The sequence below is a fragment of the Dromiciops gliroides genome, chromosome 1 (genome assembly GCF_019393635.1).
Source record: "Dromiciops gliroides isolate mDroGli1 chromosome 1, mDroGli1.pri, whole genome shotgun sequence".
Classification (NCBI taxonomy): Eukaryota; Metazoa; Chordata; class Mammalia; order Microbiotheria; family Microbiotheriidae; genus Dromiciops; species Dromiciops gliroides.
The window spans coordinates 742,192,109-742,215,850 of record NC_057861.1 but is presented as its reverse complement, the minus strand read 5'-3'; the positions used below and the strand labels follow the sequence as shown (position 1 = coordinate 742,215,850).

The window sequence follows — 23,742 nt, the reverse complement described above, 5'->3', positions numbered from 1 at the left end:
AGGTCACTGATGCAGTGAGAACTGCTGTGGTGGTGTTTTGTATCTAAGCCCTTATTGAAATGGCTTGGGTGCCGGCCCTCTTGGATGAGGAGCCAACAGATTTCACATGCAGAGTCTGAATTTCCCTGAAACAGGCTAATTTGGGGGCGGATCCCACAGAATGTTAATTCTTTACAATCCAGGATTCCGTCTGGCAGCAAAATGTCACTGGGCATCGAGACCAGGATAATTGGGTCTGTATAGACAAGATCTGAGATGATTGAGTATTAGGCAATTGGAAAGTAACCTCAAGGTCAAGTGGATTGGGTGCTATGAACTTACAAGTAGGGGCTGCTTCTAATTATCTTCTAAAGCCTGAAGCAAAAGAGACTTCAGAGAACATCTAGCCCAACCTCCTGGCTTTAGAGAGGGGGAAACTGAGGCCTAGGGAGGGTGCGCTTGTGCAACATCTTGCATCTAGGCTATAAGATCATTAACAGTGAGCTGGAAGGACCCTCGCAACCTAGTGCAAACTTCTTCTTCTTCTTCTTCTTTTTTTTTTTTTGCGGGGCAATGGGGGTTAAGTGACTTGCCCAGGGTCACACAGCTAGTAAGTGTCAAGTGTCTGAGGCCGGATTTGAACTCAGGTACTCCTAAATCCAGGGCCGGTGCTTTACCACTGCGCCACCTAGCTGCCCCCTAGTGCAAACTTCTTAATTTACAGAAAAGGAAAAAAAGGGCTGGGGAAGCTAAATGTTTCCCCACAGTTGCCTGGGTAGGTAGTGTCAGATGTGGAATTTGAACACGGGCCCTTTGGAGAGCTCTTCCCACTGAACTACCCTGCCTTCTGTTTATATAAAAGTCATTTGGGACAGCCCGTAGGGGACCTAAAAGAGCCCTGCTGTGCTGCTTTTGAATGGGCACCCATTTGGTACATGGCTTGGTGGTTGAGCTGGGGGATAACCAGTGGAGAGTGGGAACAGTCTTTTTGAGTCACCCAGTCTGTCATCCACCTTTATAAAAAGGAATCCAAGGCTCTTGCCAGACGTCACTCAGAAGTGACTTTCCTGAGTGATCTGAGTGACGAGCTCTGAGACTTTCCATGCTGTGAGGAATGGGGTCCAGCTAGGCTCGAGGGCAGTGCTAATATCAGCACCTTATGGAATCATCCCAGTCCTTTTAGCTCCTTTGTTTGGCCAAAGGTGGGTCTGTCCTAATGGGCATGGTTACTGTATTTCAATGTAATTGGCTTCCTGGTCGTCCTGGGTCCTTTCTTTTGGGCATTAAAAACATGATTCTGAGGAGGGATCCTGAGGCTTCCCCAGGGCGCACAAAGGGTTATCAAGCCTTGCTCTGGAGGCTGCTCCCAGCAAGCCCCACTTCTCCCACCCCTGTTGTGGGGCTTCCCAAGTCGGTATGCAACTTGTGGGGAGGGAGTCACACCCACTGGCACACCTTTCAGTGCCGCCTTTCAGGGAACAACACAGCCTCCCTTTGCAGAAATGTGGCTGCTCCAGCAGCTATGTGGCTGTGGGTGTGACTTGGCGGGGGGGTGAATGCTCTCCCCAAGAGGCTGAGAATGTGCTGGCTGCCCTGCCAGAAGGCCCTCCTCGGGCTCAGTCCCGTGCCCCTTCTCCAGAAGCAGGAGGGCGGCTGGCTCGCCTTGGTGTGTTTGCCGACAGCTGTTCAGTAGCTGGACGGCCTCTGGCTCTCCTGCCCCAGTGCACTGGGGGGCTGCAGGAGTCATCTGCAGATGTTCTCCCAGAGGCCGTTTCCATTAGCCTCCGACAAAAGGGGTCCTCTGATGATCCCTGGGACCTCCTGAAGAGGAATTTCTTTTGTTTGTTCCAATGCATTGCCTCCCTTAGCTGCAGCATGAGGCAATTAGACTGGGTGAGGGCTGCTGGAATTCTCATTTCATTGGCACAAAGTGACCCCTATGGAGGCCTCTTGTTTGAAGAACTCTGTCCCAGAAGGCTCGGGGGGATGCTGGCTACTGCACCCACCAGGTTTGGCTGGGTCATCGTTGGGTCCTCTGCTCTGGTCCCCTCTCCCTCTGGCTCGAGTCCCCAGGAATCCTGAGAATGCAGCTCTTCCTGTCGCATCTCCCAAAGCCAGTGAACAAGCCAGGCTACCCTGTCTGGTCTTTTGCGATCATCTGGGAAGACCCTGTGTCTGACCTCTGGCCACTGTCTTTGGCTCAGCACAACACACTGGTGTCTTACAGAGTATCAGCAGGAACTGCGGAGATGTGGGGAGGATACGAACGTTCTCACAACCCCAGAAAATTCCTGCTTTAGAGACACCTTTGTCAAATAGGCCAGTGATGGCTGCTTTATAATTGTGATTGTGATTATTTTTTATTTAAACATGAGGGGAAAATCTACCTCATTTCTTGGCTGTCTTCAGCACAATCAACTTAAAACTCAAAGTTCAGGCCGAAAAGGTCCAGGGTTTATTCCCCACCCTCAAGGAGCCCTTTGCCCTTTTATTTCAGGCAAAGCTAATTCTTTTTTTTTTTTTTTTTTTTTAGTGAGGCAGTTGGGGTTAAGTGACTTGCCCAGGGTCACACAGCTAGTAAGTGTTAAGTCTCTGAGGCCGGATTTGAACTCAGCTACTCCTGACTCCAAGGCCAGTGCTCTATCCACTGCGCCATCTAGCTGCCCCCGCGAAGCTAATTCTTAATATTTGATGTTATTGGTATTGAAAGAATTGGCAAATCCCTGAAAAGCAGAAGAACTAATAAGCCGTACAGTGGCTGGGGATCAAGGAATCTGAGCTAGAAGGAATCCCTGAAGAGATGTGGTACAGCCTGTACCTGAAGAGGGATGCAGGGGCAGCGTGTAATGTACACACACATGTGCACACATGTATATGCATGCAAACAACACATACCCATCTCTACATACTTTGCATGCATCCATGCATGTAACCACACTTAGATCTTTGCATTCATATACACACAAGCACACATCCCTACATAGATACACACATGTAGCACGCATACACATCTCAACATATACATACACACAGGTGTACACACAAAGCCACACACCTACAAATATATACACACAGACACATATATACATGTGTGTGCATACACACCACACATGCCTATACGGTGCATGCATGCATTACATACACACACAGAATTGTCCCAGTGCCCCAATTTAGCAATGTTGTCACATGGGGAAGCAGGGTTAGTTCTCCCTGACCTGTTCTCTTCCTTCCTTCCCGTGACCTCCTTCCCTAGATATTTGCTGGAATGACCTATTCTGGGGTTTTGCCAAGGACCGTCCATGCTTTGCTGGGCAGCCATTTGCAGACACTTCCCACTGACAAGCATTTGTCCTTCATTTGTCCTGTTTTCTGGCTCATCCACCAGTTCTTTCAGAAACACACTCTGGGCTGGCTTCATCTTTGTTGTTGTTCAGCCGTTTTCAGTTTTGTGTGACCCTCCCTGACCCCATGTGGGTTTTCTTGGCAGATATACTGGAGGGCTTTGCCATTTTTCTTCTCCAGCTCCTTTGTCAGATGAGGAAACTGAGGCAAATGGGGTTAAGTGCCTTGCCCAGAGTCACACAGCTAGGAAGTGTCTGGGGCTGGATTTGAACTCGTCTTCCTGACTCCAGGCCTGGAGCTTTATCCACTGTGCCATCTAGCTGCCCCAAGGCTTTGTCTAAGACCTTTCTTAGACGAGCTTTTTGTTGATCTGGGGTCCCAGTTTCCTATTCACCATTTTTGCTCCATCATTTTCAAGGCAAAGCTTAAGCAGAATAGGGTGCTCTACCCAATTTGTTGACAGTTATCCGACCCAAGGACTTTGGTCCTCCACTTCTCATTATAGGTTTGAACCCTCTTTGGCAGTGGCAGCTCATCACCTCAGAACTATTCTTACCAGACCAGGCCATCCATTTTTCCTTTTGTCACTTGGCTTTCATCTCTGTAAATGTTTTCTAAGATTCTTTTTTTTTGGCGAGGCAATTGGGGTTAAGTGCCTTGCCCAGGATCACACAGCTAGTAAGTGTTAAGTATCTGAGGCTGGATTTGAACTCAGGTCTTCCTGACTCCAGGGCTGGTGCTCTATTCACTGCGCCACCTAGCTGCCCCTGTTTTCTAAGATTCTTGCTTGGTGAGTTCCCTGTGCATCCACATCAGACTCTGAGCTCCCAGCTATTTCTCATGTGTCCTCAGAATCTCCTTCTTGATAGCTTGCCATCCCTCTTGTGCTGATTGTCCCCTGTCAGATTTTAGTCCTCTCTTCTTTCTTTTATAGTTGCCCTCTGTTGTTTCTCACTGCCCTGAATATATGTAGGTAGTTTTCACCCTTTCCCCTCCTTATTGATTTCTAAAGCCATTTGATATACAATCACAACCTTTGACCTTTGGTAGAAGCACTTCTTGGGATCCTTTCATTTCTGTCCAAGAATCCAAATGCCATTTTCAGGTTGGAATATAAGAATGTAGTTGTTTTTAATAATAATAATAATAACAATAAATTAAATCAAATTTTATTGTTGGCTGTTGGGGTAACGGGCTGGAGAATTTTTGTTCTTGGTTATTATGGGAGAAGACAAGACCCCAGGATCCTTTTGTTAGCTTGAATGCCTAATGGTGACCAGACAGAGCAACCTAACCTTTCTGTAACCTCAGGTGAGCTGAACCATGCAGGGATCTTTGGGAAGTCTGGAACTTAGGGAAAACAAGGAAATAGGAATTGCTGGGAAACTTAGTTAAGTTGCCATAGATAAAATCAAGGCTCTTACCACATACCTCTCGGCAATATCAAGAAACAGCAAGTGGCACAGCTGGGTGGTACAGTGGGTAGAGCACCAGCCCTGAAGTCAGGAGGATCTGAGTATAAATCTGGCTCAGATACTTATATGCTGTGTGACCCTGGGCTAGTCACCGAAGCCCAATTCTCCCCTGCCCCCAAATAGTAAAATAAAAAGAAACAGCAGTACCTTACTGATGAACGATTGGTTGATGAAAGATGTGGGCAAACATCCCAGCTCTGCCAGCTGCTAGCCAGCACCCTCAGTCAGAGTGCTCCCTCTCCCTGAGCCTGTTCCACTGCGCCACCTAGCTGCCCCTGCCTTTGTTTTTTTTTTTAATTTTTTTTTTTTTTGCAGGGCAGTGGGGGTTAAGTGACTTGCCCAGGGTCACACAGCTAGTAAGTGTTAAGTGTCTGAGGCCGTATCTGCCTTTTGTTTTTAAAAAAGATTTATAGCAGAATTATTTGTGATTGCAAAAAACACAAAGCAAACTTGAATGTCCCACAGTAGAGAATTGCTTCAATAAATTGTGGGTTAATGTCATTGTGTAATTAAAAGAAAACATGAGTAATGTAAGAAAATTTGGTAAGACCTTTAATCAAGTAAACTACTTTATCAAATACCAGCTTTCTAATTTTGTGGTTTTCCTGAGGTTTTAGGAAGTCTGACTTAGAAGGGTGTTTTATCAGGCAATGCTAATGCAGCTTGTGGTCAGTCAGAAGGGGAACTCTCATGATTCTAAATTGCGCCTGTTCTGGGGCTTATTCTGAGCCCTCCTGAGGGTAGAAGATTATAGGGCAAATGTTTGTTCCCTCCCTCCTTTCTTGATGGCTGCTTTTTGTTTGAGTTCCCCCTACATTTGGAGGATAGCTGGCCTCCAGGAGGCTGCCTCGCCTGACCTCCTTCTATCAGGGCGTCAGAGCACTTGGGCCGGGGGTGGGGTGGTGGTTTTGGAGGGGTGGGCAGGAAAGCCACCTAGGGATGCAGAAGTCGGCAAATAGTGCTTTCCGCCAACTGTGGAGCCAGCACTGGCTAGGATGCAGGGCCTCCTCAGCTCGCGCCTACAGAGTCTTCATCAGGAGGCTGCTGGCCTGGCTCAGTGTGGCCATGGCTGGGTTTTCTTGCTCTCCATCTTGCTTCCTGGGGATGCAGCTCAGAGGCTACCCCAGCTCAGGCTTGTCTCCTGTTGATATCTACAATGTTTATTCTCCTTTCCTGGCCAAAACTGGCGGCCCCTAGCATCTTTCCCATTGCATCTTCTGGTTTGCGTGTCCAGCTGTGTTCTCCCTGGGGATCGGCCTGTCGCCTCCTTGGACGTCCAGGCTGCTGTCCAAGCACCACACGGGGTTTGTTAGCTCAGGCCTTTGAGAGAAGCAGAAAGGGCCAGGCTCCAGGGATGCATCCATGGGCCGGGGCCCAAAAGGTTTTCTGAGCAGGGCCTTGTTTTTGTTTGTTTCAGGGCAGCACACAGGTCCTGGTGACCTACGGCGGAGATCCGATTCCCAAGAGCCCTTTCGTGGTGGAGATTGCTGCCCCTCTGGATCTGAGCAAGATAAAGATCAATGGACTGGAGAATAGTAAGTGTGCTCTTGGGGCTCAGGACTCCCTACTCTTTCAGATCTGGATCCGGAAGGTCTGCCAAGAGACAAGAAGCCGCACCCCTGGTTATCTGAAGATCATGATTAGACTAACTGACGTTTAGAGAACGTTTTAGTTCTGCATGAGAGCCTCCCAACAACCTTGTGACCTCTAAGTCTTGTCCCCATCCCATAGGTGAAGCTGGGGACGGAGGTGGGATTTGCTCCCTTATACACTGTCTTCCTCTGAGCCCCTTACCTACTGAATTCATAGTGTCTGGTTCTCCCAGCTCCCTCCCCTCTTCCCAACTCCCCTATTTCTGAGGAGAAACCTCACCCGTGGCCAGGTCCAAGGCCTAGAACCCTCTCAGGTGCTTCCCTTGCTCTGGATGGACACTTTCTGAGTCCTCTCCATCCTCCTACAACATTTCTCCCTTTCATTCCTACTCCCAAATATGTCCCCCATCGATTTGTGGACCTGCTTGGCGCTGCAGGCCACGTTCCCCTCCGCACTGGGGTGTATGCCCAGTGCTTCCCTTTGTTGACGGCATTTTGCCTATTTGACAAAAATGCACCGCAGCCATTTGGCCAAGTGACAGGTCTCTCAGTAAAGTCATTAGGCCTCCAAAACATCCTTTTGTTTTCCAGACCTGGCTTTGCTCCGTGCCCCACTTGCAAATTCCTTTCCCCTTCTAGGCTTAGCCCTTTTCCTCTGTTAGCCATACATGGCATTGAACTGGGAGACATGGAAAGTGCTTTGGACCGTGGCTGGCCTTTGGGGTCAGACCTGGGCTCCAGGCCTGCTTCTGACACATGGCTCTAGCTATGGGATTGTTAATCAGTTGTAACCTTTCAGTGCCCTCTAGGGTTCTGAAACTGTGAGATTTAAAATTGGATACTAGAGCATTAACCTCCCCTTTTTAACCTTTCCCTTCTTTATCTCCCAGACTAGTAAATGGAAGAAGCCTCTGGTCTCTAGTTAGAGCTTTTATTATTTGGAAATTACAAGGTGATGTTGATTAGAGGGATAGGAAAGTAGAAATATAAAACAAATAGTCTTAAGTCTAAGCTTAGTCTATATTCCGTATAAAACCCACCAAAAACCCAAGGCCACCTTTGGGGGGGGAGAGCCGCGTCAAGCACGTGCTGTTACGGCGAGCCGGGCCGAGTCCAACCTCCGTCAGCGTCTGTGTGTGCCGCGCAGCCGGCGGACAAGGAGAGCTGATCAAATATTCAATTCACCAAGTACTTATTAAGCACTTCTATTAATTAATTGATTTTTATTTATTGAGTGTTGCAGGCACCATGCAAGTCATGAGGGTCATGGCCAAAAACATTCCCTCAAAGAGTTTACATTTTACTGAGGGGGGAAATAAAATATGCATAATTAAGGAAAGAGTGGGGAGTGATTTTAGGAGCCCAGGGAGAGCGCTAACCCCTCTGGGGACCAAGAGGTACGTTCGGTTAAGAGATGGCCCCCAAGTTACCTAACTGAAGGAAACTAGGGATTTTTACGAGACGCCAGACAGGCAGAGAACTTTTCATTCGTGGTGTTGCTAGGGAGATACAAGATGTGGATGGATACAGACATTCCTGGATAACAAGAATCAGATGTTCTGCTGACCTGCTATGGGGCGGCCGGAGTTTTTGAGTTGGGAGTTACTATGGAGTTGGTTATGGGTCTCATTGCCTTCCCTTCAAAAGAGTGTAGGCATAGGTCCCCCCCAAAGAGGGTTTTCCAAGATTTCTAGTCTTAACTGCATCTGGTATAAGTGGATAGGGAGCCTGACACATACATGTCTGTTCTATGACCTGGGTGACGCAGCCGACCCCTCAGTCCCAGGTGATCCTCGGTAGAGCCGTTCCAAGGATTTTCCTTCTGGTTGGGCTTTCTCCATCCCAGATTGCCCTTCCTGCCCCAGGCACGAGCTCTGCCATTGCTTCCTTTTGAGATCCACCAGCATGTCCCAAACTCTCTGCCCTTCCCTTGCTTTCTAGGAGTGGAAGTCGGAAAGGACCAGGAGTTCCTGGTGGACACCAAAGGAGCTGGGGGGCAGGGCCAATTGGATGTGACAATCTTGAGCCCGGCTCGACAGGTGGTGCCGTGCCTGGTGGCCTCGGTCCCAGGCAAGGATTACAGCACTGCCAAGTACATCCCCAAGGAAGAAGGCTTGTACGCTGTGGATGTGAGTTACGATGGGAACCCCGTCCCGGGCAGCCCCTTTACCGTCGAAGCTTCTCTGCCTCCGGATCCCACAAAGGTAAAGGCCTTTCCTTGCCCTTTCCTTGTTGGGAAGTTTGGCTTCCCCTGGAGCCTGTGGCCTCTCATTCTGCTGTCTCCTCACTTCTGGCTCATGTGCGGAGTATTTACTTTGGTCCAAACTGGTTCGGGATTTTATGGTATTGCTTCTCTCTGTCACTGGGGGGACTAGATGGGAAGGTTGACTTTGGAGGCCATCCAAAGCCAACTGGCTTCCTATGTGGTAGTCTTTGGGTTGTCGGGGGCCACCTTTACCCTAATCCCCTCCAAGATATGGAAGCTGTGCTTCCTTGACCGCCATACAATAAAAAAGAATAAGGAAGGGAGTGGGAAGGAGAGATTTAATCATGGCAACCACTGCAGACTGAGCCTGCCTCTTTCGGTTCTCATGCCACCCCGTGGACATTCCTGCCCAGGTGGGGCCAGCCACCAGCCCATCCCTTTACCTGTGTTGGCTTCAGGGCTGTGAGCGGCCAAGATCCTCCTATGCCCTTCCTCTATCCCTTCAGAATGGACAAAAGAGAGAGTACTTAATAGCATTAGCATTTACATCACACTTCAGGTTTGCCAAAGGCAGCTAGGTGGCACAGTGGATAGAGCCTTGGGCTTGGAATCAGATAGACTCATCTTCGTGAGTTCAATTCCAGGCTCAGACACTTACTAGCAAGTCACTTCAACCCGTTTTCCTCAGTTTCTCATCCTTAAAATGAGTCGGGGAAGCAGGTGGCAAACATGCCGAGCCAACCCCAAATGAGATAACGAAGAGACAGACACGTCTAAAAGGACTGAATGACAACAGCAAATAAAGGTTTGCCAAAGCGATTCAACTCTATGAGATCGATGCTATTATTATCCAGCGTCACGCATTGGCGAAATCGAGGCCCAAAGAGATGACACACACACAGCAAGTCGATGTCTGAGGCAGGATTCAAACTCATTCGAGCAGCCGCAGCCTCCGGCAACCATGGGATGGGTATCAGCCAGTGTGACCTTGGCTCTGAAAGGGATGGTGAAGCACCAGTTTCAGTTGTTAGAAGAAATAGCAAAGGATAAGTTAGAACACAGAATTATATTTACACGTACTCCAGGTCTGCCAGAGAGGAAATTCTTGAAGACTGAGCAGAGGCAAAAAGGGCACCATAAAGATGATTGTAGCTTTTGTGCCAGTGTCTGTGGTCGATGAAGGGGTGAAGGCATCTTTGGGAAAACCTCAACAAGGTTGTCTTCGATGGGAGTCACCATTGAAAGTAGGAAAATTACACAAATATCCATACCTTTGACCCAGATGATTGCATTATTAGGAATAATAGACTCATGGTTGCAAATAGAAGCCTTTTGGTTTTTGTTTCTTTGGTTTTAATTTTTGTGTGTGTGTGTGTGAGGCAATTGGGGTTAAGTGACTTGCCCAGGGTCACATAGCTAGTGTCAAGTATCTGAGGTCAAATTTGAACTCAGGTCCTCTTGACTCCAGGGCTGGTACTCTATCCACTGCACCACCCAGCTGTCCCTGCCTTTTGTGTTTTTGGTTTTGGTTTTGGTTTTGGTTTTTTTGTGGGGCAGTGAGGGTTAAGTGACTTGCCCAGGGTCACACAGCTAGTAAGTGTCAAGTGTCTGAGGCCAGATTTGAACTCAGGTCCTCTTGAATCCAGGGCTGGTGCTCTATCCACTGTGCCACCTAGCTGCCCCTGCCTTTTGTTTTTAAAAAAGAAAGATTTATAGCAGAATTACTTGTGATTGCAAAAAGCTCAAAGCAAACTTGAATGTCCAGCAGTAGGGAATTGCTTAAATAAATTGTGGGTTAATGTCATTGTGTAATTAAAATAAAACATATGAGTAATGTAAGAAAATTTGGTAAGACTTTTAATCAAGTAAACTACTTTATCTAATACCACTTGTTTGTTATAGTAACAGTTTCATATATATGTGTGTGTGTACATATACATACACGTATACATATATATGTACACACATGTATATATGCGTACATGCATACATGCATACATACATACATACATACATACATACATACATACATACATACATACATACATGTGTCTGTATGGCTTGGACTTAGTGACCCTGAGGTCCTTTCCCACTCCTCAGTTCTGGGATTCTGCTTAATAGTGTCAAATGGAAAACTCCCTGATTCTGACTGTATTATAAGAAAAGTTAATAGGAATAAATGGACAGATGGAAGGTAGCGTAATTAAGAAGTATAACCTTTGCAAAATATGGATTATTTCAAAGCAAGTTTGTAGGATATTTTATATAAAGTTTGTGATTTAAAAAAAAATTACAGAGCGCTAGTTTGGTTGTGTGAAGACCTAGGCTTGAAATAATGTGCTTTGTCAAATTGGCTGCATCCCCACTCACCAGCCCCCCTCCCGTAGACCCCCACACTCCAATGTTAGGAGCTATGACGGCTGGTTTAATAAGTCATATAAGAGGAATGGGGGGGGGGGGGGCGAGGACGTGTGGTTGAAAAAGACCTGGCTGCTGAGTGAGTAGCCAAACCTCCCCTTGTGGTTTTTAGCCAATAGGCAATTTGGATATTGATGTCACGCTGCGGTCCTTCTTTCCTCCTCCCCATTCCAGCTCCAGGACATTGATTTATAGTGTTTTCCTTTTCCCTTGCCTATAAAACTCAATCTCTTCTGTGTGCTGGAGTCCCTAATCCAGCACATCAGGAGGCTGACTGATGGAGCTGGGATTCCCTGCTGATTTCAAGCATGTGGTGAGGCTAACCCTGGATCGACAAGAATCAAGCAGAATAATGTCCTTTCTTAACTCCCATTGTAGGTTAAAGCCCATGGCCCTGGACTTGCAGGTGGTTTTGTGGGGAAGCCCGCTGAGTTCACAATAGACACCAAAGGAGCTGGCACGGGCGGCTTGGGCCTGACGGTAGAAGGTCCGTGTGAAGCCAAGATCGAATGCTCAGACAATGGGGATGGGACCTGTTCGGTGTCTTACCTTCCCACGAAGCCTGGTGAATACTTTGTCAACATCCTGTTTGAGGAGGTCCACATTCCTGGTTCTCCGTTTAAAGCAGACATCGAGATGCCCTTTGATCCCTCCAAAGTCGTGGCCAGTGGCCCTGGGCTGGAACATGGGAAGGTGGGAGAGGCCGCCATGCTGACTGTAGACTGTTCAGAGGCCGGGTCTGGGGTCTTGGGCATGGAAGCCGTGTCTGATGCTGGGGTCAAAGCCGATGTCCGCATTCAGAATAACAAGGATGGCACTTATGCCGTGACCTATGTGCCCCTCGCTGCGGGCATGTATACGCTGACCCTGAATTACGGAGGGGAGCCAGTGCCAACGTTCCCTGCCCGGGTCAAGGTGGAGCCGGCCGTCGATACCAGCAAAATCAAAGTCTACGGACCTGGCATCGAAGGGAAAGGTAAGAGGCAATGTCAGATGCGGCCGTCACCAGAGACTTGGTTAAGCCTGACTTCTCATTGCGATGTAAGCAGGTGACATTTTTTTAAAAATCTGGTTTCCTGGCCAAAAAGGGGCAGGGCAACAATACATGGGGACTTTAGGGTTTGTTTCCTGGTCTAGTCAATGATGAAAATTAGATGATAGTGAGTGAGTGAGTGAGGTTGAACCTGGCATTACTAGGGAGAGGGATGGGGGCTAGGTCTGTGATGTCATTGACACAGGACATTTCCAAGTGAAGAAGCTGTTTCTCCTAATTCATGTTTAGTGCCTTCCCTGCAGCTTCAGTCTTTTGGGGGGGGGGCAGGCAGCAATGAGGGTTAAGTGATTTGTCCAGGGTCACACAGTTAGTAAGTGTCAAGTGTCTGAGGCTAGATTTGAACTCAGGTCCTCCTGAATCCAGGGCCGGTACTTTATCCACTGCACCACCTAGCTGCCCCCTGCATCTTAAAAGGTTAACTGATTTGCCCAGGACACCCTGGCTTTGGACTTTGGTTTTCTAGGCACCAAGGTGCAATGGACCACACAGAAATAGATGTGTGTGTGTTGACTGCAGCCAGAGCTGCCCTTTGGTGACTGTCTTTGTGGCTCTTTCTTCTTGGGCACGAGAGCCATTGATGGCTTTACACTTGTTCTACAGATGTCTTTCGGGAAGCCACAACCAACTTCACGGTGGATTCCCGCCCGCTGACCAAGGGTGGAGGGGATCATATCAAAGCCACCATTGCCAACCCCTCTGGGGCCTTCACGGACTACCTCCTTAAAGACAACGCAGATGGGACTTATGACATTGAGTTCACACCGTTTGAAAAAGGTGAGCAGCTGGCTTTCTCTAGCCTTGACATGTGGAAATTACCACGTTTTAAACATATTTGATAGGTCTTGGTCATTTTTATTTGCCAATGGTCTTAGAAATTTTTTGACTCTGACCCAGGTTTTTTGTATTTAGTATTTCCTAAAAGCATGTGAAAAGTGACTCTTGGTAAGAGGGGAAACCCTAGCCAGGAGGGACGCTGCATTTTGCACTGTCTCTAAAATATTTAACCTATGTTTCTGTCCAGTTCCCATTTCAGCTAAAAATATAATAGGTTGTAATAATAGTCAACATTTTTTGGTCTGGAACTGTGACTTCTTGGTGTAGAAACTCCCTCCACAGATGCAGGTCTCTGCACCTGAGACACTAATGGATTAAGTGGCTTGCTTGTGGACACACAGCCTGTGTCAAAGGCAGGAACCAAGACTCAGTTTTTCTTGCTCCAAGGCCAAACTTCTACCCATTATGCCACACTGTCTTTTAATAATAATAATAATAATATTACTGATTATTATGATAATAACAATGATGACGGTGATGATAAAAAATATAAAGAAAGACGGTCATGGTGATGTGAGTAGAAAGCTGGCCTTGGAGCCACATAAACTGTGGTTCAAGTCCAGCTTTTGATATCTATCTTCTGTGTGACCCTTGGTGAGACAAGTAACCTTTCAGTGCTTTAGGCCAGTGGTGTCATTTTCTTTTCTTTTCTTTTGGTGGGGCAATGAGGGTTAAGTGACTTGCCCAGGGTCACACAGCTAGTAAGTGTTAAGTGTCTAAGGCCGGATTAGAACTCAGGTCCTCCTGAATCCAGGGCAGGTGCTTTATCCACTGTGCCACGTAGCTGCCCAAGTGGTGTCATTTTCAAGGACCCAATATTGACTTATAGAAAACCTCAAACTAACATTATCTACCTCACATTATATTTTTATTTATTTTATTGAAGCTTCCCTAATTACAGTTTAATTGGGTTCTTGACCCAATTAGAAGTTTGCTTTAGGTGACTCTCAGTAAGATACATTGCAGAGAAGGTGCTGACTTCCATTGGGAGAAGGGGCTTCCTCATTGTGGAGTTTCCCCTATCAAGCTCAGACAGAGGGTCCAACCCTTGTCCCTGGTTATGAATAATAAGAAGAACATTTACGTGGAGGCTTAGGACTTCCAAAGGCTTTATCTTTTGGGTCTTTTATCACAAATACTCTGTGAAGCAGGTAATACTGATATTATTATCTACAACTACATTTTTTTGTTTGTTTGTTTGTTTTTTGTTTTTTATACGGGGCAATGGGGGTTAAGTGACTTGCCCAAGGTCACACAGCTAGTAAGTGTCAAGTGTCTGAGGCCAGATTTGAACTCAGGTCCTCCTGAATCCAGGGCCGGTGCTCTATCCACCGTGCCACCTAGCCGCCCCTACAACTACATTTTAAAGATGCTGAAACAAGTCTAGAAAGTTTGCTACTCACTATTGTTATTTAGCTGGTAAATATCAGGATTGGGATTTGAATCTAGGTCTTCCTAATGTGAGTCCCCCATTATTCCATCTACTATCTAGTGTTGACTCTGTATGTGATGATTGTGTGCCACCCAAAATGCTTAATTGTTATATTATTTTTCAAAAATTGACGTGTTTTAAGAAACAATCTTCATCTTTCACAAAATGGAGTTTCCAGGAAGAACTCACCAATGAAAAAGGGGAAGGGATTACAGAGGATTACTACGGGGTGAACAAGCCACAGGTGTGGTTAGAATGTCCCAGTAAGACTAGGACCCAGATATTGAGGGAGGATCCAGGATAAAAGACATGATTTTAAAGTCCTGAGAAAATTAAAAAAAAAAATGGGCCCAGGAAGGAATGAGAAGAATGGCTGAATATATAGTGTTGTATGAATTAACATAATACTGTTGTGGCACAGGAAATCATTAAAGATGGATTCAGTGAAAAAAAAAACCAACCCAAAAAACAAAACAATTTTCATTTCTGAATCTATCCTTTCCCCATCCCCTGCCCAGAGAACCATTCCTTACATGGAGAGAGACTGTGATTTTATTGATATAGGGAATCCCCAGGTGAGAAAACTTCTTCTACCATTGTAGGTCAGTGTCTTATAACAACGTTCAATTGAATGTAACAAGATGTATATATACTGTATTCCATATCTATGGTCGCCCTCCAACTACCTCCTCCTCCCCCCACTTCTGTTAAGAAAGGGGAGGCGTCAATCTTATCTTCCCGAGGACCAAACTTGATCTCTTTGTATATGTTTTTAAATAGGCCTCCACACAGTGGAAGTGACATACGATGATGTGCCTGTGCCCCATAGCCCCTTCCAAGTGGCTGTCACTGAAGGCTGCCATCCATCTCGAGTGCAAGCCCAAGGGCCTGGGCTGAAAGAAGGCTTTACCAACAAGCCCAATCCCTTCACTGTGGTTACCAGGTAGGGGGAAACATAATGTGAGCCCAGGTAAAAGACTCAGGAGCCAGAGTGGGGTTGTGCAGCATCCCTTACTGGTACTCACTCCCTACCTGGGGTGGGGCTGTGGGCACAAGGATAGCCAGGCAGGTAGACCCTTGGGATCTCTGTGGTTAGTCGAGAAAATGGGAGTGATCTCAGAAAAAGCTGCCATGCTGGGGATTCTGGTTTTTGTTTTTTTGTTTTTAGTTGGCAATGGGGATTAAGTGACTTGCCCAGGGTCACACAGTTAGTAAGTGTCAAGTGTCTGAGGTCAGATTTGAACTCAGGTCCTCTTGAATGCAGGGCCGGTGCTTTATCCACTGCACCACCTAGCTGCCCCCAACACTGGGGATTCTGAATTGAGTATTGACTGTTCTCTTTCCTCCTACCCGCCTTTCAGAGGAGCCGGAATTGGGGGCCTTGGCATAACTGTGGAGGGACCATCCGAGTCAAAGATAAGTTGCAAAGATAACAAAGATGGCAGCTGCAGTGCAGAGTATATCCCATTTGTGCCAGGGGATTATGACGTCAATATCACGTACGGAAATGAGCACGTGCCTGGTAAGATGCAATTCTGACACGTGATTGGTTTGTGCCTGTGTCTGAGTAGCCCTTGGACAGACATGGGCTGTGAAGTCACTCCTTCCTTAATTTAAGCATTGGTATCAGCTACTGCTGGATAGTCTGGCTCTTGGTCTTCTTTGTGCCTACCTATAGAATAAGGGGGAAAACAATCAGGTAAACCCATTCACCAGGTGTGATTTTGTGTGTGTGTGTGTGTGTGTGTGTAGCATTCACCATCCAGAGTCCCTCACTTTTGAACCATGAAAAGGAGGGTGGAGTATTTCCTGAGAGCCAGTTCTAGAATGACTTGGAACATTGTCCGATTTCGAGAGCACATTGGGACTGAGTTCTTTGTTCCCAGGATAAAAGCAGATGATTTTTGTTTAGCAAAGCACTGAGTTCAAAGAAATGCTGAGCCAACATTGTAAATGCCTTTTTTTTTTTTGGCCTGGGTATATCAAGACTCTTACAGCCTCTATGACGTACTATGCAGCTGGGTGTCTGGGTGTCTCTCTCTAACTCTGCAACAGAGATCTTTTTTTTTTTGTTTTTACAACAGAGATTTAACATCTGATTCTTGTCCCCGAGTGGGTAGCTGGGGCATAGCAGAGGCAAGGAAGGAAGAGAAATCCCTTACTGATGTGGCTGGCTGATCTCTCACCAGCCTGTCCATTTCTAGGTTCCATTTCCCCCCCTGGGCAGCCTGTATCTTATGTATTCATGGCACCCCCATCTCTGCTCTTGCCCTGCTGCCCCATCCGTCTGCTTCCCAGGGTGCACTGAGCTGGATCCTAAGGCTGGGCTGCTGAAGATGAAATCAAGCCAGATAGTTTTCAAAGGCCAAATATGATCTGGTTTCTTTTATGAAAACAAGACTCTGTGCTCTGAAAACCCCAGCCGACTGTTTAGTGAGGCAGCTTTAACGTACCCTGTTCCTGAGGGAAGAGGATCATCATGCCTTGCCCCGAACAGTATTTCCTTTGGCCTGGGAATACATTTTTCAGCTGTTGGTCTGGCTGCAAACTGAGCCTGACTCTCCCAAGCATTTTGCATTTGAAATTTCTGGTGGGGGTGTGGTTGTTGCTCCATGATAGCTATTGCCCACATTAAATTAACTCCTTATCGATTCATCTTGAGACACCCAGAAACTTTATTGTAGAAGAGAGAACTCCTTGATTAAACCAGTGTGCACAGTCATTACTGATCAGCCAAGGAAATCCCAGCAGAAGGACTGTTCAGGAGCACGTAGAGAAGCCTCGCACAGCGCATAGAGCATCAGGCTGCGAGTCAGGGTTCTGATTCCTCTGCAGTCACTTTTTAGTTGGGTGACCTTGGGAAAGTGTCATTACCTCCCTGCCTCATTATCCCCATCTGGAAAACAAGTAGATTGTGCTCTGTGACCTCTGAGATCCCTTTTGGCTCAAAATCCATGGCCCTGTGATTGCTTGTTTTAATTTTCCCAGCATCCTCAGAGGCAGAAGTTTGGTTGTGAAGAGACGTAAGCGTCCAACCAGGCATTTTCTATTTGAGCTTAGTACTAATGGGGAGCCAGTGGAGTTTATTAGGTGAGGGTAGGGTGACATGGTCAGGCTTGCATTTTAGGAAAATCACTTTGATAAGCTGAGTAGAGAGTGGATTGTACTAGGGGGAGACTTGACACAGTGAGAAAGGGAGCCATCCAGGTGAGAGGTGATAAGGGAGGGGAGGTGACAAGGTCTGGGGAGAAAGATAATGAATTTAAGATGCCAGTGGGATCCAATATATGCTTGGAGATGTGGGATTGGAGCTTAGGAGAGAGACTAGGGCAGGGTGTCTGGGTCCAGGAATCCTCTAGCTGGAGATAATAGAACCCTTGGGAGCTGATGAGACTCTCCTGGCTAGTAATGATCTTAATAATAATAATAACAACAGGAATTAGTATTTATATAGTCCTTTAAGGTTTACAGAACTTCTTACCCTCATTATCTCATTTGATCCTTGCAACAACCCTAGGAAGTAGGTGATGTTATTATTCCATTTTTTCCAAATGAGGTTACCAAGGCAGATAGAAGTACCCAGCGTCACATAGGTAGTAAGTGTCTGGGGCTGGATTTGAAGTTTGGTCTTCCTGGCTTCAAGTCCAATACACTGATCCCTTTTGAGTTGTCTCTCAAGGATGGGGGCTGTTTTCTAAATCTTTGTCTTTGTCCTTCCCCCCCCCCCCCCGCCCATGGTGCCTTGTATGGTGTGCTTGGCATACAGCCCCTCAGCAAATGCTTGTCCTGTTGCTAGTGACCACTCTGACAGATTGTGTTTAAGCATTTAGCTTTAACTTTGGGGGGCTTATCATATTGGCAGCCCTGAGAATGGTGGGATGAGTAAAGCAGTGTGCATTCCTCTCGTGGTGAATGAGATGTGCAGAGAGAACAAGAGGAGAAGAACTTCTACAGCTGGAAGGGACCTTTGAGGCTGTGTAGTGACACCTCATTTTATGGATGGGGGCAGACCCGGAGGCAGCCAGAGAGCTCAGGGCAACGGCCCCAAGTCACCAGCTCGCAAGCAGCAAAGCTGGGATTTGAATCCAGGGCATTGTGGTTCATCCCTGTCTGCTGCTTGGTTGGCATCCATCCTAAGCTCACAGATAGCAGGAGAAGCTCTGTGCTTGGGGCCGAGCCTTGAGGTTCCTGAGGCTGGTTGCTGGTCAGTGTGTAAAGAGAAATCTAATAAGACAACAGATGTGCAAAGCCTGGCCCCAGTTCTTCCATCTCCCATTGCAAACGCACTTCCTCTGGGCCTCAGAGATCCCTTTGGCTCTCATCGGTTTGCCCTGATGGGCATTGTTGGGTCTCATGTCCCCCAAGAGACCATAACCTCCCTAGGGGAAAGGACTATATGTCTTTAGCGGGGTGCCTGTCTTTCTCCCCACCCTGGTGTCTCGGTGAACAGTGGTCTTCTCCGCTTCCATAACCCCCGACTAGGATTGTGTTTAAGCCTTCATTCTTTGCCGTGGCTCTCCTTTGATAGACAAAGCAGATGCCCCTCTCACGAGCCGACTTCCAGACGAGCCCCAGTTGGGAAATTGAGGGTCGTGTTTCTCTGAAAGGTCTTTGCTGTTTACCCTGCAGAGTCTCAGTTTTAAACATGCTTGACCGTGGAGTAAACAGATGCCGGATCTGATGGCATTTAACTGTAATTTAGCATTGTCAGACGGAGCTCATGGTGGGCCTGGATTTGCAGTAAGCCAAGGCTGGGGTTTAGTTCCCAGCCTCAGTTGTCAGCTGGAGCCTCCCTTTGGGGCGTCTGGGACTCTGGTTCTAATTCTGTTTCTTGGTGGTAATGTTCTTTTCCATCAATGTCCCCGTTAAGCCATAAGAAAGCCCCCCGTTCTTGTGGGCATCCCAGGTGGATGGGGACAGAGGCTTGGATTCGTTTAGAACCCTCCACCGTCTTCTTGATCTGCAGCAAGGCCCTGCTAAGGACTCTTCTCTCTCATCAGTTGTAGGGTCCAGTTGGGAAGGGGGAATCTCAAAGAATGGGGAGAGAACATGAGGGAAGTCCGAGGGACTCATTCCCTTGTGCAGTAGGACCACGGCGAAGGAGGGAATAAGGAGGATGGGATTCCCTGCCACCATGGGGAAGGAAGCCTCCTCTCCAGGCTTTCAGTAGGAAGTGAGCCGTGACCCCAGAACATGACCCAGAGATCTCACAAGGTGCTTTTGTACAAAAATAGGTGGGAGAGGTTGACCTAAGAAATGCAAGAGGAGTGTGGCGGGTTTTTTTGGTTGCTTTTTTTTTGGCTGGGCAACCAGGGTTAAGTGACTTGCCTGAGGTCACACAGCAAGTAAGTGTCAATTGTCTGAGGTTGGATTTGAACTCGGGTCCTCCTGAATCCAGGGCCGGTGCTTTATCCACTGCGCCACCTAGCTTCCCGGGATTTTTATTCCAAGTGAAAACCTGAGGCTTCCAGCTTCCAGTTTGGGTTTGGTAATCTTGGGGTTTTTATTTTGTTTTTTTCTAGGCAGTCCATTCAGGATCCCCGTGAAAGATATCATAGACCCCAGCAAGGTCAAGCTTGCAGGCCCTGGCCTGGGGACAGGAGTCAGAGCCAAAGTCCCACAGTCCTTCACCGTGGACACGAGTCAGGCTGGCCTGGCTCCGCTGGAGGTGCTGGTCCTAGGCCCCAGAGGTGAGCAGATCCATTCTTCCTTTTCTCTTTTTATGTCCGTGCAGTGAGAGAGGGGCCATGTGGCATGGTGGATAGAGAGCTGTTCTCGGTCAGGGAGGCCTGGCTTCTGTGCTGGCTGTGTTCTTGGCAAGGCCTATTGCTGACGGGTATCAGTAGAGGGAGTGTCTTCAATGGGTCTTTCTTCCACCAAAGATATCACAAGTCTGGACAAAAACAAGTGTTATATCCTACATACAAAAGTTGCATCTTCTGTTGCCTGTAACTTATCAGACAATGCTGTTAAACTCTCCAATCTTATTCTTTGGTAGGTAGGCTCTTGAATGAAGAGCCAATACTCAAGCCATGTCCTTTTCTGGGAACTGTGGGATTTTCTCCCAGGGTTTGAGGGAAGGAAGAGAGCTTTGGGACTAAAAGGCATTGCTTCTCCATCTTGTTTGGAGTTGGGTTTGGGTGACTTCTATTCTCATCCCTTTTGGGGGTGCTTAGGCCTCCATGTGGGGTAACTGCCCACCTTGTTAGTCTGCCAGATCTATGTCTGCTACTGCCATTAGCCATAGATGTTCCCTTTGCTCCAGGATCCTGGAGAAAAAGAATGTCTTGAGGAAGGGGGCTTAGAACTGGTCCTTTCACATGGCTGAACTGAAATTTCTTGAACCTTAGGCTTGGGAAGGGGAGTGGGGGAAGCAAATCGCACAGTCTAACTGGGACTGTGAGAGAGGAGCATGTATTATACTCAATAGAGTTTAGAGTCAGGAAGGGCTGACTCCCAGACCAGCCTCTGGCCCCTACTGGCTGTGTGACCCCAGGTGGTCACCTTACTTCTCAGGGTCCCAGGCAGTCCGGTAAGTCTAGAAGGAGCTGCCCTGCATCAGTGGGAGAAGATTAGATCCAAAACGAAATGGTTCATCACCAGAGCAGGGCCCACTTCTCTTTCCTCTGAGGAAGCATCCTTTAGGGAGGTCAGGAAAACATTCACTGACCACCTCTGCCCGTCTGGGTTTGAGAAGTGGCCCGAGGTCGCGTTCCCCAAGCTGTTAAAGAATGGAAGCAGCCCGAAGGCTTCCGGTTTGTGTGTATGGAGTACAGTCTTCTTTGGGGTACCTTTCTTCCAGCAACTCTAGTTAATTGGGGTTTTTCCTCCTGATGTATTCTTGGCTCTGCAGTTGAATTGGCACGTGAGCCCACGTCCTCTCGGGACAAGAGGCTTCCTCCTCAGCAGCTTAAACCCCTAGAGCTTAATGGGTGACATCTGAAGGGAGGGAGGGAGGGTGGTCAGGAGGGCATCGGGCCATTCTGCTGACCCGCCAGAGGTTGAACCCTACTTGACATGGTGGCCAGGAAGGAAGAGGGGCACGGGATGGAGCGCCCGACCCCAATGTCATCTCGGTTACACCAATGCCTTCAAGTCCTGGCTTTTTAATTCCAGTGGACGAGACGGACTCCCAGGCCCGGCGCAGCCCACTGAAAGCCATTTCAGATTTCTTTAGAGGTGACCAGCAGGGTGATTTTAATGAGACAGGTTTGCATTTCACATTGGCCTCTGCTGCGAATCACATCGTGCATGTTGCTCGTTTCCTCTCTTACTCTTATTGCCTTGGCTTTGCCTAATGCTCATGAGCTGAATGGGTCCTTTAACTGCACTTAGTGGCTGAGGCTTTCAAAGAGGGTGGGGGTGCGGCTGGGGGCATGGGCAATACCATTATTGGCCCCGATTCCTACAACGCCATCAGTGCCTGCTTTGCTCACATGGCTGCTTTAGAGATTGTTTTCATCTGATTGCTCCTGGGGCTTTAAGCTGCATGCGATTAAAGGCTTCCCCACACCCCGAACTCACGCCCTACGTGTGCTGCTGGCTTGTGGCGATCTCAGCGGGCCTTCCTGAAAAGAGGCCTAAACCCCGCATAGCAGGACATCCGTTGGTAGGAGATTTTGCCTCTTAATGCCTCGAAGTTAGCACGTGCCAGTTATACTAACCCACTTTAGATGCCGAAGCACGTTTGCAGTTGCATGACCGCATTAACTGTGGTGCATGTTTCTCACGCACCTGGATGAGCAAAAGCTGTCTCATTAAGAGTCCTCCAGGAAAGACTGAGATCCGAGCACTCACCGTGGAAGCGTAGCAAGCCTCTAGCCTTTGGTGGGCACTTGTTTGTCCGCCCAGGGGCCCAGGAAGCCTCAGGCCTGGACTCCCAGAGGCCCTCACCTGGGTCCTTCTGGGAAGTTTCTTGCTTGGTCAGCACAAAGCACTTCTCTGGACTCGATGGAATCCTCTTCCCGGCCCAGGCCTGGGCTTGGAGGGGAGGTCCACAGCTCTTCCCCTTTCAAAGCCATCATCCCCTTTCTTCCCTAGGCCTGGTGGAACCGGTGACTGTGGTGGACAATGGAGACGGCACTCACACTGTGACCTACACCCCGTCGCAAGAAGGACCTTACATGCTGTCTGTCAAGTATGCTGACGAGGATGTCCCTCACAGGTAAAGGAAGGCCTCCCTCCTCTGGGCTTGCTCACAGCCTCTAATGCCAATCAGCTAACACGCTGCTTGTTCCTGTGCACCTGTTAGAAGGAAGTGTTCTCGCGTGTCTGTTTTGTGACCTACATCCAAAAACGATGGATAATTATGGCTTTCACATCACAGTCATCTCCACATGTATCTCTTTCTCCCCTCCCCACTCAGCCATCCCTTATAACAGAATAAAAAAAGACCCTTCACTGAACATAACTGGCAGTGTAGACACCATTCCTTCCCCATGGTCCTCCACCTCTGTGACTTTGGGACCAAGCTTGGTGGTTAGGAATAGAATGTTTTCTGGTTTTTCCTGTTCTTTTCATTCCCGTTGTCCTGGTCACTGTATCTGTTTTCTTGGTTCTATTGACTCCACTTTGCATCATCAGTTATTATCAGTCTGTCTTTGCTTCCTTGTCATAGTTTCTTATAGAACAGTGTTTCTGTTTCACCCATGTGCTAAGCAGTTACTCTGTGCCAGGCACTGTGCTAAGTGATAGGGTTGCAAAGAAGGACAAAGGACAGTCCTTCCTCTCAGGGAGCTGAGGGTCAAATGGGCAAGGCACATGTGGGTGTATATGAGATGTATGTGAAATATAGAAAGAATCGATGGAAAAAGTCATCAGAGGGAAGCACCCGGGGTGGGGGAAGCAGTGGAAGAGGCCGGGGAGGGTTTCGTCAGAAGGTGTGATTTGTGCTGGCCTTGGAGACATGGAGGTCAGAGAAGGGCATGCCTAGCTTGGGGTACGGCTGGTGCAAATGCACGGGGCTGGGATCGTAGAGCTCATGGTGGAGGAAAGTCTGGAAAGGTAGGAAGGAGCAGCTTGTGCAGGGCTGTCCATCCCAAGAGAAGGACTTTATACCTAGTCACTGACATTTATTGAATGGGGGTGTGGCATGGGTCAAGTCCGTGCCTTAGGAGAATCCTTTTGAACAGAAGACATAAGAGCTGGCAGAGGCTTGAGGCAGGGAGACCAATTAGGCTCTTGCAGTTGTCCAGGTGAGAGATGACATGGCCCTGAATGGAGGTGGGAGCCCTGGATTGGTTATGTTACCTGAGTGAAGGTGAGGCATTAAGCAAGATACCGAGGTTGTAAGTGTGGCAGGGAGGTTGGAGGGGGCCTCTGGAAGCGGGGAGTGGGGGAGTGGAAAGAAGATGAGTTCTCCTTTGGACATGTTGAGTTGGAGATGTTTATGGGACATCCAGTCTGAGATT

At 47.9% G+C, this 23,742-nt stretch overlaps 1 protein-coding gene across 3 annotated transcripts in view; it reads left to right on the top strand.

The window, feature by feature from the left end:
* FLNB (filamin B) overlaps positions 1-23,742 on the top strand; it is a 155,909-nt gene that overhangs the window by 98,517 nt on the left and 33,650 nt on the right. For all 3 annotated transcript variants that reach the window (XM_044004166.1, XM_044004156.1, XM_044004148.1), the window contains exons 19-26: positions 6,214-6,331; positions 8,330-8,592; positions 11,391-11,988; positions 12,667-12,840; positions 15,113-15,275; positions 15,694-15,854; positions 19,855-20,022; positions 22,373-22,496. In XM_044004166.1, coding sequence (XP_043860101.1) covers positions 6,214-6,331; positions 8,330-8,592; positions 11,391-11,988; positions 12,667-12,840; positions 15,113-15,275; positions 15,694-15,854; positions 19,855-20,022; positions 22,373-22,496 — 1,769 coding nt within the window. The remainder of the gene's footprint in view (positions 1-6,213; positions 6,332-8,329; positions 8,593-11,390; positions 11,989-12,666; positions 12,841-15,112; positions 15,276-15,693; positions 15,855-19,854; positions 20,023-22,372; positions 22,497-23,742) is intronic.